This window comes from Piliocolobus tephrosceles, chromosome 8, assembly GCF_002776525.5.
Source record: "Piliocolobus tephrosceles isolate RC106 chromosome 8, ASM277652v3, whole genome shotgun sequence".
NCBI lineage: Eukaryota > Metazoa > Chordata > Mammalia > Primates > Cercopithecidae > Piliocolobus > Piliocolobus tephrosceles.
The window spans coordinates 96,279,056-96,297,225 of NC_045441.1; the positions used below are offsets into that span (position 1 = coordinate 96,279,056).

The following is an 18,170-nucleotide window of genomic DNA, read 5'->3' on the forward strand; positions in this document are numbered from 1 at the left end:
ACACAATTAACTGGTCTACATTTGGAAGAAACTGGGACACACAAGGGTAAGTGGCTTGCCTAAGGCCAACCACCTGTTCAGCTCTAAAATTTAGATCTTTTCTTTCTTGATTTGCTGTGATTTTCATAGTTACAGTTGTAAAAAGGATATTATGTATACCAGGATGATTACGTTGAACCATCCCAGTTTATAACAGATTTGGGACAAAAATATTAGAAAATTCTTTTTAAAAAATTTTAACAGGTTACATCAATCATTCAAGGAGCAAGCAAATGGAATAATAACTTTTTGAAATAGCTCTTAATAGTATTGCATCATTTGCAAATTAACCAGAAGCCTCTCTTGACGCATACATGAAAATTTCACACTGGTTCATTGGTCTTTTGCTTGCTCCATTTATCCCAATTAAGCCACTCAGCCTACTGATCCACAAAGCAAGTTAAGGTTATAAATGATGCAGATGATGACTCCTTTCTGACATCTATCTGCTTTAGAGTGTTTTTAAAGTGAAAAATTAAATTGAAAAAGAATTTTCATGGACTAAAAGAACCTTCTATTTAAATGAGAAATGAGATTAGTAGTCTTTTTCTTCTATTTGTTGTAAATGAAAAACTTTTCTAGATTAACTTAAATGAGTTATTATTACTTCTACCACAACGTTGTGTGATATGATTCAGACCATATAACTTTCAATCTTTATTTAAGTCTTACATATCCATTTTTTTCCTCAATTAGTCTTTATTTCTCCCACTCTAATTGTTGGAAGATAACAAAAGTGAAGTTACTTCCTTTAGAAATCCAAATATTTATAATCAAGTGAAATGGGAAGTTTAGTCTACACTTTGAAGAGAAAAAGGCAGAGATAAATCTGCTTTACTGAATTTTTACAAGATTTATGTTTTGCAAAAGTCTTGTTGCTTTGAATAACTTACTTTGCATTTATTAAAAATTCAGGAGGAGCCTGTTATAGCACAAGCTCACTCTTTCAGGAATTTGTATAAACACTGGCTAAAACATGGTTGGAGGCAAAGTATCCTTAAGGAGATCCCAGAGTTCTATCAACTACCAGGGGACTTCAGGTAGAGTCTTTACTCCCCAGACTTCAAAGTCTCAATTTACAAAGTCACAAAGTTGTGACCTTGTAAAAATTATATTGTCCCTGACTCTCTCCAAATATACAAAAATTACATTGTACAAAAATTATATTGTCCCTGACTCTCTCCAAATATAATAATTACATGAAGTAAAATTATAACCAAATCTTTGAGACCAGTAGTGGTTATTTGAGGAGCTCCATAGGTTTGTCAATAACTCGGATGGCATGGCAATTTCCCTCCAAAGGTGTGTTACTTCTCTGTGGTTTAAATTATGCTTTCCCTAAGGAAATGCAGTTCTATATGAAGTGCATTTGAAGGAATGTCTGCCTGAGGGAGAGAGCTCTCTACAATGCAGCAATTTATATTTATTCTTTTATGATTAATTCTAAAATTAAAAAACCCTTACCTTATTTATTATAAATACAGTGGTATCTATTATTTACTACAAATAGAGTGAGGTGAAGTTGGAGCACAGAAAAAGTTTTCTGATCAATAAAATGCCTTAAGGCAACTCTGTTCCTTAGAGATAGCAAGATCACAATAAATACTTAATTTATATTTTTAAAATAAGGTGTTCTGTTTTTTCTGTCACTAAAAGAGTAATATTTTTGTAAGCAAAAAATAATTTAAAGAGGTGTCTTAGCTGGAAAGCTGATGGTCTTCTCTATCAAGTGTTTTGGAATTCTTTGTAGCTAGGATTAATTATATTTTAACCAGCTCATACTTCAATACTTTTAAGAATGATATGTATTCTTGGCAGGGTAGCTTGGCAATAACTATCAAAACTGAAATTATATATGTACATATGTATGTATATGTGTGCATACACATCTGATTATTTAGTTTTCCTTTTCCTTTTAGGAACTTACCTTTCAGAAATATTTTAACAAGCACACAAGAATGTTTACTACAATATTCTTTGTCTGTCAACAGAGGGGTTCAGTTAGATTAACTGGCCTTTGTGAAATAATGAAGATCTATATTTATTGACTAGAAGGGACTTTCATAATATGTTAAATTTTGAAAAATCAAGTTGAAGTATATACGCAAAGTGTGATTCTAGTGTTTTGTGGGCTTTTTCTTTTTTGGTATCATTATAGAAAAATTTCTGAATGAGTAGATGCCAACAGTTCAACAGTGAAGAATGGGAATTAGCATGGTGGGGAGATTTTGGACTTTTACTTTGCTCATTTTCTTTGCAATAAGCAAGTAATTTCCAGGAAAAAGTCAGGTATTCAGTTTATATGAATTATAATTCACAGTGAAAATTTAAATTATCTCAATATAGGTTGATGAAAATATTAAGAATATGAACATAGGAATTAGAGATCAATATCTTAGCCAGACCTTTTCCCTACTAATATTAGCATAAAAGGCAGTAAAAGTAATGGAACATTTAATATTTTTTATGAATTTTTAAATTATATTATCCAGAACATATTAAAACACCTAAAGTTGGTAACTTTAAGTATGAACTAAGATCCAGAATAAAGCCTGGCTATAAGATCCTATATTGACCAAATTCATAAGGTTTTAAAAAAATCTCATATAAATTCTCTGAGGTCGAAAAAGTTCATTACATTTATAAGGTCTATATTTGGGATGAATGCTCTGCTCTTTAATAAGGGATGTGTCATAGGTAAAGACCTTCCACATTCATTTATATTCATGAGGTTTATCTCCAGTATGAGTCCTCTGAAGTCTAGCAAGATGTATACTTTGACTGAAGCCTTCTCCACCTTCATTGCATTTATAGGTTTTCCCTCTAGCATAACAGCTTAGGTGAAGGTAAAGGGATGAGCTCAATTTGAAGGCTTTCCTGAATGCATTACATTTCAAAGATTCTTCTCTTCAATTGGTTCCTCTCGAATTTAATTTTGTTTTAGGTTTTTATGACATGCATCATGTTTATTTACACTCTCGTTGGAACAACACTAATAAAGAATATTAGGTTTCAGAATGGTTAGAAAGCACCCAGCTTTCTCATTAATAAGACAGTAATATAACCCAGACTGGAGACTGTTTAGAGAAAATGATGTATTGCCTGGGACATTACAGAGTCTCAATAAATGCTGGTTTCCTTTTCTCCTCCTGTAAAATGTAGTGCTGTTTTCATTTTAAAATAAGTCAAAGTGGCAATTCAAATGAACTTCTAAATTATAATGAGTGTTTTTACTTTTTTCTTGCTATAATTAATAAACAACCTTAGATGAAGTTGCAGTACAGTATGCAAAGAGTTATTGCTCAATCTTTAATCAAGGATATATTTAGCAAAAGATAAACTGTCTACACTTTATCTACCTGTAGGTCTTTGGCACTGTTTAAGATTTACAATCTATCTGGCCTCCTAAATTTATTATTTATGTTATTTAAATGGTTAAGTTTTGCTTTAATAAAAGTGAACATGACTGTAAAAACAAAACCCACTTAATATAATGTTAACTCAGACTGCCAAACTACCTTCAATTCATGTACCTTGAATTGCAAGCTTACATAAAATCCCTCTATAGCGTTATGAGCATTTTGTGAAAGTATTCGAAATAAGAGGTAACAATTCATCTGGATAGGAAAGTGTTCTAAACCAGAGATAACAATTCATCCTATCCAGATGGATAGGTTGATGAAAATATTCCAGATGGATAGGATGAATTGTTACCTCTGGTTTAGAACACTTTCCACTAAATTTTAGTTTAAGAGGGTATAATTTGTGGAAAATAAGATGCTTAAACCGTTCTGAAGAGCTCTAAAGAAATTTCAGCCTATTTTTAATGAAAGTGTCAACTTACATCAAAAGGGCTACAATAGAGATTGTTCTTGTTGCTCTATATGCAAATTTGTTTTTTCCTGGTTATATGTTAGATTCATTAGTTCTCTCTCTTGGGAACAAGGATAGGGAGCCAGTTGCTGCATTCTGGATGCTCACATGGACAGCTACTTTGGGGCTGGGGGCCTATTAAGCAACTCAAGTATGGCAGTGCCAAGAGCAAAGATGGCGTGGAAACATGCTATAAATTAAAGAAGGGCTCAGGACTTCTATGAAGGAGCTGCAGAACAACTCTGGCACAGAGAACTTATGTACTTGTCATTTGAAAAATTACTGTTTTTATATTTAAACTATAAAAACAATTAGCTTAAAAAGAAAGCAATATTAACACCTAGGTCCAAAGAAAATCAGAAAAAGGAGGAAGTAATACATCTCTTTTAATAGCCTGAAACAAGTTTACTTTGATCCGTTTTAGCACTTGCGTGGTTTTTAAACATAGCCAATCATCATTTTAATTAATATTGGTTTTTTCCCAATGATATATTTCTTGTTTAGAGAATGATTTAGGTTTCACTGGCTATTCAACTTTGTGTTTAACCTTTTATATCTCATTAATTAATTAATATCAGTATAATTTTCTTTTGAGCACCACTTTGGTCACATCATATTACTGACAGTGATTATGTTTTGAATAATAACTAATTTTTAACTTGTTTATTATGCACCATGCTGTAGGCAAAGTGCTCTACATGTACTGATACATTAAATATTCCTTTTTCGCCCTTTTAATGCTCAAACTTGAATTCTATCTTATTGTAATACGCCTCCCTGCTGCTTCTGTTACATGTGCCTGGTATATTAGTTCCTCTTTGACTTTGAATTTCTTTTGTTATTATAGTTTAAGTCTCTCATAAGGGCAAACATACAGCTTATTTTTCAAAACTTACTGTGAGAATCTCATTTAATAAGTGAATATAATTCACTTTAATTTATCACATTACTGATATGTTTGAATTGGCTCCTGACCAATTGTTTTCTATTTTCTATTTACCCTGTATTTTATTGTTTATTTTTTCCACTTTCCTGACATTACTGAACTATGTCTTCCTTGTTCTAATGTTAACCTAATGCTTTAGAAGTTATATAACCTCTATCTGGCTTATCTATTTTTTAACACACATATCTATATTTATTTAAAGTTTTCTATTAACATTAGGAGTTAACGAAGATCTACAGTTTCATTCTAAACACGTTAAGAACATGCGCAATATTTTATTTCCTTTTTCTGCTTCCCTTCCTGCCAGCCACCTTCTATACTTCTCATGTTACAATCTTTTGGGTTTTAATTTCAAGTTTTTCTTAACGTTTTCAAATAATCCATACTTATTTAGACTGAACTACAAGTTTTACTTTTTTACTTGTTTACTACTCTTTCTTGAATCTCTCATCTTCCTCTCGGATTAGTTTCCAGGAATGTATCCTTGCAGTAATTCTTTCAGAGAGGGTGGTAAACTTTCTGAATCCTGTGTGTCTATAACAGTTTTTATTTTTTCCTAATACGTGATATTTGGCTGGAGAAGGAATTTTACAACTCAAATAATTTTCAGAACTTCAAGATAACTGCTTCCTTTGAAAAAATGCTTAATGCTACCAAGGAAAGTACAATAAATCTTACCTAGAAGCTTTAGAATTTTCTTTTCTTGGTGTTCTAAAATTTCTCCCTGATTATCTAGGACTGGGTACTTTTCCATTCATCTTGCTAAACATTTTCATTCATAGCCACTATACCTTTCTCCTCCTCCTCTTCTTCCTCCTCCTTCTTCTTCTCCTTTTTTTAATCTTGGGAACTTTTTTCAATTATTTATTTGAATATTTCATTCCATGTATTCCTTCTGGCTTCTTCTTTAATTCCTATTATTTCTAACGTTGGAAGTGCCACTTATCTCTTAATATCTCAATATCTCTTTTTCTGTAATGAAATAACATTTCAAGACTCAAATTTCCAGCTCACTAATTTGTTATTCAGCTCTGCCTATACTGATGCTCAGGAAAAAAAATCCATTAAACTTGTTTCACCAATCATATATTGCCATTTCTCACATCTCTAATTGTTTCTTCCTCACAAAATTTGTTCTAATTTCACAAATTTGGTATATGCCCTTATCCTGCTGAGGATATTAATTATACTTCTTATACAATCTCCATTGGTTTAATCTGTTACTTCCTTTTACTTACTTGGTTCCTAATTTTTTAGTTTAATGCTTTATTTTTATTTTTTTTTACATGGAGGTGGGTTTCTTTAGATTTGGTGATTTAGATTATTTGCTTAAATTCATATCTGCTATTCTCTCTTAATTTCAGTGGAAAAATGCCCACTGACTGGGAGCAGATGTGCCCCTTGGGTGAGGATTCCCATGGGGGCACAGTGCCCTGCTTCTCCGTTCCACGTGTCCATATTCATTGCTTGGTCCTGGGGGCGTAAGTCTCTGCTTAGAAGTGGGTGTAGTGAGGGCCAGGCATGGTGGCTCATGCCTGTAATACCAGAACTTTGGGAGGCCAAGGCAGGCAGGCAGGCGGGCAGATCACTTGGGTTCAGGAGTTTGAGACCAGCCTGGCCAACATAGTGAAATCCTGTCTCTACCAAACGTACAGAAAATTAGCTGGATGTGGTGGTGTGTGCCTGTAATCTAAGCTATTGGGGAGGCCGAGACACGACAATCACTTAAACCCAGGAGGCAGAGGTTGCAGTGAGTTGAGATGGCACCACTGCACTCCAGCCTGGGCGACATGGTGAGAATCTGTCTCAAAAAAAAATAAAAAAAGAAAAAGAAAAAGAAAAGAAAGAAGTAGGTGTAGTGAGGGGTTCACCTACTTAGCAGTCCTTATAGCCTCACCCTGATTCCTGTGTGCAGCATCCATGACCTGGAGCAATACTGAGACACATTTTGTAGTGTCTCATTCAATATGTGTTCTGGACTATTGTCTCCCTCCTTCCATCAGATATCTCCTCTCTCTGGTCCAACTACGGGTCACTTTCTTGTTTTTTAGTGTCATTATAGACTCGTTTGCTCATTTTCTGTCATTTCCAAGGATTTGGGGCAGGTTGGCAAGATTAGAACATACTGTCTTGATTCCAGCTTTTAATATTCATTACATTTGTGGAGTTTCTCTTTTGCACAAATATTGTGGTAACAGCAGTAAAACAGATTTTTTTAAAAAGGTGTTTGAATAGTAAAAGCATATAATGTTTACGCTTGGGATGAAAGGCAAATATACAAATTCCACGTGCAGTGTTCTACAAAGCCGCCTTCCACCTAAAGATAGCCTCAGCTAAGTGAGATGTGGTAGCTGCTAATTCAATGACATGCTTGTAAGGTTAAGCCAAAGTTCAGAAAGACTCACATAAATTATCAGTGTGTCTATTCAAGTTTCTCCCTGCCTGAACTAACAGATGTGTCTTCTCTAGAAAAAAGGAAAACACAACTTTAAAATCCCACTTAAAAAAAATAAACCTATCAACATTGGGTTTCGGACAGCTAAGTGATGTGAAAGGCAAACGGCTCTTGCGTCCTTCTGATCTGAGATAAAATACTTTAATTCAAATGGTGGGAAAATATGGATAATTAGGAAACTGGTTTCCCAAAAAGCCATAATGGCTTACTGGCTCTCTTTTCTTCCTTGCCATTCATATTAAGTCTTTTAGAAACGTTATTAGAGAGGACTGCATACTCTTTTTTCTCTCTCATGATTCTTATGGAAGAAAAACCTTGTTAAAGAGATGAAAGCATTATATTCACATTAATAATTTTTTATTTCTTAAAAAAGTGAACTCAAAGCAGTAGAATTCAGTCAATTCAACTGGCCACCCTTGAATGAGTGAGGATTGCCAACTATGTTTTCTGTCTATTTTAGCAGATGAGCTTACCATGATAAATTGTTTGTGTAGGTGGTGGTGGATGAAAGAAGAATGAGACAAATATTCGATAAACTGAGCAGAGAAAACATAACACATCAAGAATTTCACTACCAAATTCTTAATCTGTTTTCCTGTGTCAGCTCTTATCCTAGGTAAAAATGCTTCACATTAATTTTATTTTGTGACTTTAAAAAAAATTGAATCTGTGACTAAAAATTATTATATCAGCATTCTTTCCTGGACCAATAAAGTAACATTTGGGACCAGGTGGGAGTGCAGGCCCCCCCAACCCACAACACATACAAGCACACAAAACACCATGGATTAAATTATCTTTTTATCATCACCCAAAAAGCAGAAAATACTAGGTCTTCTTATTATCCTTTTATACCTTTATAACATAATGCCAACTTCATAGCTGGGTCACCAGATGACGGCATGAATGAACTAATTCGGGTGGTGTGGCCTGACGTCCTGGCCAAAAGCCAAAAATAAACCCAAGGTGTAGTCGCTAGAAGAATTATGCCACTTTTAGAATTTAGATAAATTAATTGCAGAGCAATGAGAGTGGCACAGGTGCTTTTCTCAAACACATGATTATATCTTATTGGAACAGAAACCTGCCAACAAATGACAGGGCCTGGAAGTACCAGCTTCTTCACTGTGACCAAAACCTTGGTCAATCTTCAGTCCTGAGAAATGGCCAAAGAGCATACTTAAAACCACCTGAATCATTTGGTTAATGGAATTTCCTCTGATGTTCCTCTGTGTCCATATTGACTTCAGCTCTTTTTTCAGGCATAAACAGTTTTAGTTCTTTTTTTGTTGTTGTTTGGGGGAATGATTTAGTTGCAGCCAAAAATTCTCTTATATTATTTGTGCTGTAGGAAAGCAGAATGTGTGATCTGTTAATTGGAATATATAATTTTTGCCAGCTATGTTTCTGGACTAGTATATTAATCTTCTAAACTATGCTTGGTTTCTTCTAATATCAAGTCAATTCCTTTCTTAGCTTACTTCATGAAGGGGTTTTCCATGTTTTTGTACCAAGTCTCCACAAGTGTTACCCATAGAGAGCTGAATGGACTATTCATTCTTTTACTAAGGCATTTATTGTGTCCTTTTATAGACAGGCTTTGCTAATAGAATAAGCTAAGAAGATGGCGGGCATTTTTGGAGAGAGAACAGCCAGTATGAAGGCCATAGGTAAAAATAAATTTTATTTCCCTTTCAAACAATAAGAGCAAGTTACATTTAAAATATTGATTTTTCTTGGAAGATACAGGCACACACAGAGAAGGAGAAAGGTGGAGGGTGAGAAGGAGAGGGAGGAGAGGGGAGAGACAGATTGGTATTTATGTGTGAATTAGAATGGTACTCCTGGAGAGGAAATGCATCTCTTTAGTTCTGCTTTAATGGGATGGGGGCTGGTAACACTGGGGAATCCTCTGAGTCCCCAGGGGCTCTGGGACTCCCTGAAGGGGGTGATTTATCCCTGATATATGGATGGAATTAGTGTGGAGAGACGAAAGCGTGGGAGTAAATGAGTCTCTTGTGCCTCAACATTTGGATCCCCTCATCTGTGATCAAGCTCCATAATCAGGAAAGGGAGTTGAATTGGTCTTTTTTTTTTTTATCAGCAGTCAGAAGGAAGTGATGTGCTGGTGATCCTTTATCTCCAGAAGATAGGTAGAAAGACTTCTGTGCACTGTCAAAGCTCTGGACTCCACCAAAGCTCTTTGATCTGGGAGGGGAGCGGACTGTTCTTACAAGAGCTAGAAGGACCAGAAACCACTGTTTTTTTTTTTTTTTTTTCCTCTAGGATCTCCCCAGCCTGACCCTGGGGAGATCCTAGAGGCTAAAATGAGAAACTGGTTTCTGGTGTCTCAAGGAGACATTGGAGCTGTACTGCACATGGAGCTTCAGAGTGTCAGGAAAGTCAGAAAAGGCCCTGTGGGCTAAAGGACTGAGCCTTGGTGCTGGGCCTGCAGAGGTCAATAGGCCCTGAGTGGGTGAAGTCATTCAGAGTCTCAGGCTTCTGCAGAGGCTTAGCCTGCTGTGCCACAGGCTGGACCTGAGTCACTTCCCTGAGGCAGGGAGGAGCAGGGCTGGGTCAACTGCAGTAGAAATTCAGCATTTGACAGTGAAAGACCCCATTGTGGCAGCAAAGGGTCACAGTGGCGGTGTGGCTCAGGCTGAGGGTAAGAATTTTTGTGTAGTAGAATAATTTATAATCCTTTGGGTATATACCCAGTAGTGGGATGGCTGGGTCATATGGTACATCTAGTTCTAGATCCTTGAGGAATTGCCATACTGTTTTCCATAATGGTTGAACTAGTTTACAATCCCACCAACAGTGTAAAAGTGTTCCTATTTCTCCACATCCTCTCCAACACCTGTTGTTTCCTGATTTTTTAATGATTGCCATTCTAACTGGTGTGAGATGGTATCTCATTGTGGTTATAAATTATTCTACTACAAAGACACATGCACACATATGTTTATTGCGGCACTATTCACAATAGCAAAGACTTGGAATCAACCCAAATGTCCATCAGTGACAGACTGGATTAAGAAAATGTGGCACATATACACCATGGAATACTATGCAGCCATAAAAAAGGATGAGTTTGCATCCTTTGTAGGGACATGGATGCAGCTGGAAACCATCATTCTTAGCAAACTATCACAAGAAGAGAAAACCAAACACCGCATGTTCTCACTCATAGGTGGGAACTGAACAATGAGCTCACTTGGACTCGGGAAGGGGAACATCACACACTGGGGCCTATCATGGGGAGGGGGGAGGGGGGAGGGATTGCATTGGGGAGTTATACATGATATAAATGACGAATTGATGGGTGCTGACGAGTTGATGGGTGCAGCACACCAACATGGCACAAGTATACATATGTAACAAACCTGCACATTATGCACATGTACCCTAGAACTTAAAGTATAATAAAAAAATAATAAATAAATAAATAAATAAAAGAATTTTTGTGTTCTTTCATAGATAAGCTTTGAGGATACAACAAGCTAAAAAAGACAGGCTCTTCTGGGAGAGAGAATGGAAGAGTCTTATTGGGTCTGAAAGAAGTTCTTGGGCACAGCAGGGAGCCCAAAAGGGCAATACTAGCCATCTTGCCACTCAGGGACTTCGAAGTTTAATCAGTTTTGATTTAATCTGTTGAGATCAGAGTGACATGACTATAACTCAAATGCTGTATTCTGGAAAAGTTTCTCAGTCAATAAATTATTGCTATTTCATATTCATTATAAAATTATATTTTATGTTAATTTCATTCATCCTTATCATAGTGTTAGAAAACATAAATTTGCCTCCAATTCATACCACCTTATGGGTTGAGTCTCTAATCTTATTAATGTTTCTTTTCAACTTGAACTTCTGAAAGTGCTGCCCAATTAGTAGGATATATATTAGGGACTTAGGACCCAGAAGGCGGCACACAGCTCAGAACAGCAAGAAAGCACTACCATCAAAGGATGCTCACTGCTTCAGGTCTCCTCTGTTTCAACCTCAGTCCCAAATTCCTCCTTTACAAATCTCTCAAAGATAAATTTTATCCCCTAAACAATTTTTATAGACCAAAACCACATTCCAATGAAAATCAGGTAGCAGTATCTATAAATCTCAGACCCCAGGAAGACAAATGAAAATCTCAATATAATAGTGGTGGGAAGATTTTGTATTCTATATAAACATTGGGAAAAAACCTTTCTCCCAGTAAAAGCTGAATAAACTAAAATGAGATACAAGTGAGTCGAGTGAAGTTAAAAGCATTTGCAATCACACATTTTTAATATGCAAAAAATAGTTAATTATAAACTTAGAATCTTTAGGGTATGTACATCCCTTTTGGCTTGTCTGCGATAAGAATCATCAGTATTGATCTAAGTATGCTTTTGCCATTTAACAACATGCATTTAAAACATGTCCAGTAGAATAAATGTAAGTGCTACGTACACAGCATGGTAGATAGCAATTACTTACCCTGTAGGCTGGCTCTCAAATTCTTCTGACCATTGCTCTTGAATATCTTCTGTGGAAAGATCTACATCCCGGGTGGTGGCAAAATTGAACTCACTGCCTTCATTTCCATGGAAATAAATGGAATTCCCATCTGACTGACAGCTATGCTGTAGATGAAAAGAAAGCATGGGGTGGCTGTTGAATTGGTTTTGTAGCTGTATTTGTCTTACTCATGTATAATTAGAGTTTTTAGAAAAGTTATTATATTAGTTCCTCTATGATGGACTCTCAAATCAAAAGAGCTTGTTACCTCTTTTTGCCTTATTTAATTCAATTACAAATTCTTTCTAACTTATTAAGTTATTATAAAAAAGGAGTCAAGAGGGCATTTGAGTTTTGCCATCTCTGTCTTCAATATGAAACAAGAATATTTTAATTGGAATAATTTCCCATCTTTACCACTGTCCTTGTTGTGGGAATTAAATTTGATAATGACTTGTCATGTATTTTAAATTCTGTGGTTATGGGCTAAATAGCATTGACCTTTTCAATATTCCATATATTTCTTACTTGCCATTCAAGTCTTTCACAATTTATCTGTAAATGGAATATGAGTAGAACAGCCAGCTAATCTAAATATGCAATGCAGAAAAGGTCAAAGTAAACCCAGATATAATCACATATTCTCAACCAGTTTCTGAGTAAAAGTTTCTGACCAGACCTAAAAAGTGCATGCAGTCCCAAATGAGGAACTGGGAAACTACAAACCTTGTTAATCCCCAAAAGAACCCATAAAAAATAAAGAAAATATATTTCTTGTGATACTTTTTCTAATGACATTTTTTTCAGCTTGAAGAGAATAAAGGCAAGATCAAACTCTGGAGGTAGTAAATGTTACTTACTTTAAAAAATTATTATAAGTTTGCATTAACATTTTTTGGTAATAAGTCATATATAGAGAGATGCTTGGGGCTGGTCATGGGAAGCTAAAACAATAAAAAGGAGAAATAAAAAGAGAAATGCTATACATGAAATATCAAACATTCTTTTAAGTTTTATATACTCTTAAAATGAAACAGATGAAAAAAAAAACCTATTGGACAAAAACTATCAGTCAAGCCCAGGGACTGTGAGTTCTGTAAGGCAGAGACAATGTCCATTTTGTTTCTTGTTATATTCCAGGTCTTAGCACAGCGCCTGGCATATAGCAGGCATTAAAAAATATTTGTTAAATAGTTCAACAAATGAATGAGTGAATGACATGGAAATACATTTTAAGGTAATTATTTTTTTTAAAAAAGATAAATTTATTGTGTATGCCTAAGATATATAACATGATTTTCTAAGACACATACAGTCATGTACCACATAACAATGTTTCAGTAAATGACAGACCGCATATACAATGGTGATCCTACACTATTATAATGGAGGTGAAAAATTTCTATCACCTAGTGACGTCATAGTCATCATAACATCATGGCATGATACACTGCTCATGTGTTTTTGGTGATGTTGGTGCAAATAAACCTACTATGCTGCCAATCCTATAAAACAGCATATAAAATTATGTATGATACACAATATTTGAAAATCATAATAAACGACTTTTGGGTGTAGAGGGGGGTGAAGTATTGCTCTTTGAATATTCTCTTCTTTAGAGTCTTAATAGAGTGATATATCACCAAAGAAAGGCTGTGACACACCCAAAGGAAGCAGCCATCCCTCAGTGGGAGATGGCTGGATGTTCCCTGTCTCTTAGCAAGATGGGACTGTCACTCTCTAGGCAACAGGGTCTGGAGACGCAGAGAACCCACACAGCTGCAGATGGCTTGCTCTGCTCCCCACCATGCTAAGGAGACCAAGATATGATTTTTGCCTCTGCCATTCTGAATAGAACCCAGTGTTCTCAAGGTTTGCAGTGATAAAATGCTCTTTTAAGGATACATGAGCCCGTAGTATACTTCGCCTGTAAAACTGGGGATGGTCTTTGTGAAACCAGTGAATTCCTGAGCTATCTGAGAGCAATTGGTGTACTGAGTCTCCACTTTCAGAGTTGATAATCATAGGCCCTGTATTTTGGAGCCTTATCCAGGGTGGGGGGCCAGATTAGGGTTCTCATTCTGAGAATGCCTAAATCAATTACAAGACAAGTTAGAATTTCATATTAATTCTGTTTTAGGATTGGTCACAGTGGGCTTGGTGTCTTGGAATTAGCCTACTTCCTAGATGCTCTCCAAACTACAAATTTATGCCTGAATGCATGCAGACTGAGATAGCGTCCCTGGGCTTTGCTTGCTTTCTATCGCCATTTCTGGCTCTGAATGGGAATCCACGGCTTCCTTGGTTAGGCATTGCTTGAGCTTTCTCCTAGAATCTAACTCAAGTAAATTTAGCACCTACGTTAATTGAAGAAAATAAGATTGGAAAAGAATAAAAATTGGAAACCAAAAACAATTAAGATGATAAGGACTGAAATCCCTCAAAGAGTTTGGGGATTGGAATTAGAAATGTGTTGAAATGCATTTTCTCTATTTAATGGCTCCATGTTTTTGCAGAAGCCATTTAACCCCTCTAGGCCTCAGTTTCTCAGGTTGTAGAATGGAATCAATAATATCTATTTGCTAGAGGTGTTGTTAGTGGCACAAATAATATATGAGGAGATGTATTCTGAAACTTCTAAGTGCTACAAAATAATCATTATTTCTAAATATATATATTTTTCCAAAAATATGCTATTATATTCCATATGCCTAGCAAACATGATGGAAAAATAGAAGAGCATTTCAATCTATTTTTAACTACTTTTCATCAGAATAGTCATTAAAATTCTTCAGATCAACTTAAAACCTTTAGTGACATGCATAGAATATGTCCCACAATACAACAGGCAAAAATACTGCAAACATTCATTCATCTTCAGGGCAGACTGAATCATTAATTATAACTTTAAAAGCCCCCCTCCAAATTTTGGCAGATTACCAAATATTCCTAAAACAGGAAAACTTAATGCAAGATGTCTGATGCCACTTTTCTTACAGATAAGTTTGCATTGTATAACATCGATCTACTATGTTAAAAATCATTGAAAGTATGAAAAGATTTTTAAAAAATTGGTCTCAATTTTAATACCCAGCTATTTTTGTTCAACATCTATTTGAACTCCTATCATTTGTATGCAATAACAATTAAACTCTAAACAACTTCAAAACCAATTAAATGTTTAACTTTGTAAGACACATGAGCTCTTGATATGAAAAAAACAAGAATTTTTGGAATTCAGGACTATTTTATTTTGAGCATCATGAAAATCTACCAGGTTTTCTTTAGCAGATGATTCTAAATCACATGTGACTTCCTGAGCCACAGCTTTTGATTGACATACAGTAAATATACATCAAGCAACTAAGCATCTATTTGGAGTGAAATAAAGGTATAAATTTTGCAGCTGGCTCTACATTTTTATTTCTATTTCTAGCACTTCTAATGTACATTATTATATAATTATAATTGTTTGTACTTGTTTCATTGTTTAGCCTTGATCAACGATATACACTTTATACTTCTAAGTACTAGTAGATTACCGATTTCTAAAGTCCCTTAAGTATCTAAAGTACTTAATACATAGAATTAGTACATAATTCTACATAATTAGTACATAATAAGTACATAATTAAAGTACTTAATACACAGAAATAATACATAGACTATAAATTAGTCTATTCTGATTATAGACTATAGACTATAAATTAGTCTATAATTAGTCTAAATTAGTGTATTTCAAGTCTTTTACTATGCTATACCCATTATCATATAGAAATAACACATTTCCTACATCCCAGTCTAACAGACTTTAAAGGTATAGACTTTCATGCTACATTAAAAGAATAATTAAAATAATAGAAAGAGAACGATTTCTCTCATGAGGCAAGTTATGTGTTTCTCTTTGTCAATCAAAAATATTTTCCTACTTTGCTACTAAATGGATTTCCTTTACTTGACAAGCAGAACACAGTGTAACTAAGTGACAAGAATTTGTCATTCAGAAAATCATCAACAGGAAACATCAGTGCAAATTCCTCAATATAACAAGTCCTTGGCCACAATTCAGGATAGTAGTTTTCTAAGGTTACTCCCTATACTCTGCTGAAAATGTTAATGACTTCACCTCTGTACTTGTAAAAGTGCTTATATTTGCCTCCACCATTGTTTTATTAGGTTTTCATCAAAGATGAACACCGAGGCACCTCTTAATATGATCTCCCTGGGGTCTAATGACCCTGATGATTCTTTCAGGCATCTGTAGCCTTACCATTTATTTTTTGACGATATCCTTTTTGTTGGAATGAGGATATTGGGCATTTGGGCAATGCCAGCTTGCAGAGAGCTGGTGGCAGATGGAATGAAATCTGCCTGGTATGCCTTCTCCTCCACATGAGCAGAGAGCCATCCATTTCCTCCATTAAGGAGTTGTCACTCAGCCCACCCAGCTGGAAGACCATTTTTGATAGCCAAGCTGGCTGGTGGCAGACAATTCAAATACAAAGTGCGCTTTAAAAGGAAGCTAAAACATCATTTGTAGGAAAATTGAAAATGCATGGCTTCCACCACAGCCAATTTTTTAATGACTGTAATATTTTAAGTGATTATTTTTGCCACTTCAGATTGCTCCTTAGAGAGGAGAGGTTTTTTAATTAAAATCTAGGCAATGCAAACAGATGAGATATGAGGAACAGAGGAAAGAGAAATAAGATGAATAAAATTAATTAAAATGGCATTGTTGGCAGAGTCATAAATTAGCCACTGTCTGGCTGGAAATGAAATATATTGGTATAGGAATTTCTGTATTAAAGTGAGATGTGTGCTAGAACTGTTGGAAACTGACTAATTTATAGTCTATGTATTATTGTGTATTTCAAGTCTTTTACTATGCTATACCCATTATCATATAGAAATAACACATTTCCTACATCCCAGTCTAACAGACTTTAAAGGTATAGACTTTCATGCTACATTAAAAGAATAATTAAAATAGAAAGAGAAAGATTTCTCTCATGAGGCAAAATAAATTTCTATCATTTTCCATACATTAAATTTCTAGGTAACTTAATGTCAGTTAAAAAACTGAAAACTTGGCTATAAATACAGTGCAGGTGCAGGAGGGCTGAAGTACATTTTCTCTAGTCAACACAATAGATTCAACCATGGTGAGTCAATTTTAGGGAGCTTAAAGAGTGTTTTTTCTCATTAATTTCTGGATTCATTAAACACATTTGAACTACTTTGTACTACAATTTTTAAAGATTCAATTTACGGTATATTTTATGACAACAAGTATGTAATTACTTGGCAATAATTATGACAACTCTAAAATGGCAATAGTGACAGATTTGAATTGGAGTAATGAGAGGCAGAATAACAATGTAAAATTCCATAGGGCTGTTGTTAACCTTGTCTTTGGGGATCAACTTGACTTTCACAGTGTTGGAGGTTTTTAGACTTGCCTCCTCAAATTAAGGGCAAAGATGCCAGGCACAGCATGGGAGGCTGCAAGATAACATGCAGTGGTTGGGTTTTATAGTAAAATAGAACTGGCTTTGAAAGTTAAAGCTGTTTGATCTTGGGGAAGTCATTTGGCATCTCCAAGCCTCTGTTTTTTCATCTGTGAAATGGGGAAAATTCTGAGTATTAGATAAAATACTGCAGGGAACATGCCTAAAGATTGCTGCGTCTTAGGAAATCTGTAAACACTATTTCCCTCCTGATTTCTTTTTTGCCCCCATCTTCATTCATTAACAAACCTTACTCTAACGAATGAATGTCACTATGCAAGCTATGGTTCTAGGTGCCATGCTAGGTACAAAGATGACAGAAACTGTAACTGTTTTTATCATTCATTTGGAATAAATTTCACCTACTGAATATTGTGTTAACTCAATTAGTGATTGAATGTGTCAGTTTCAGACCAAATAAATAAATAAGGCAAAAGATGCATTAGGCAGGGAGCTTCTGCATATTTGTTTAAATGATTATTTTCTGTATAAATTATCAAAATTAGTTGTTTCTGTGCTATTGCCACTCTTGTCATGGCGACCTGGCTCATTTCCATGTTTCACTAATGTTATTCCACATTAATTACTGTACAAATAGGCCTCATTGGGGGGAATTGTGAAAAGCACACTACTTACATTTAACCCTTCATCCCCAAAGTACTCTTATTAGCTTAACAAATTATATTCTGGCTCATTCTACAATATCATGTACCCACCTCTTGGGGGAAACATGACAATAAGAGCAATACGATCCAAAGTGAAGAACATCCCAAGCAAAGGGAATTTAGATAGACAGCATGCAATTAACCATGCTGGAATCTGGCCAGAAAACCACAGTTAACATTCT

General features: G+C 35.2%; 1 protein-coding gene across 2 annotated transcripts in view; it reads right to left on the reverse strand.

Annotated features, from left to right (window-relative positions):
* The window catches only part of RELN (reelin), a 519,467-nt gene that overhangs the window by 205,853 nt on the left and 295,444 nt on the right, over nt 1–18,170 (reverse strand). For both annotated transcript variants that reach the window (XM_023192552.2, XM_023192551.3), the window contains exon 11: nt 11,793–11,938. In XM_023192552.2, the coding sequence (XP_023048320.1) occupies nt 11,793–11,938 (146 nt within the window). The remainder of the gene's footprint in view (nt 1–11,792; nt 11,939–18,170) is intronic.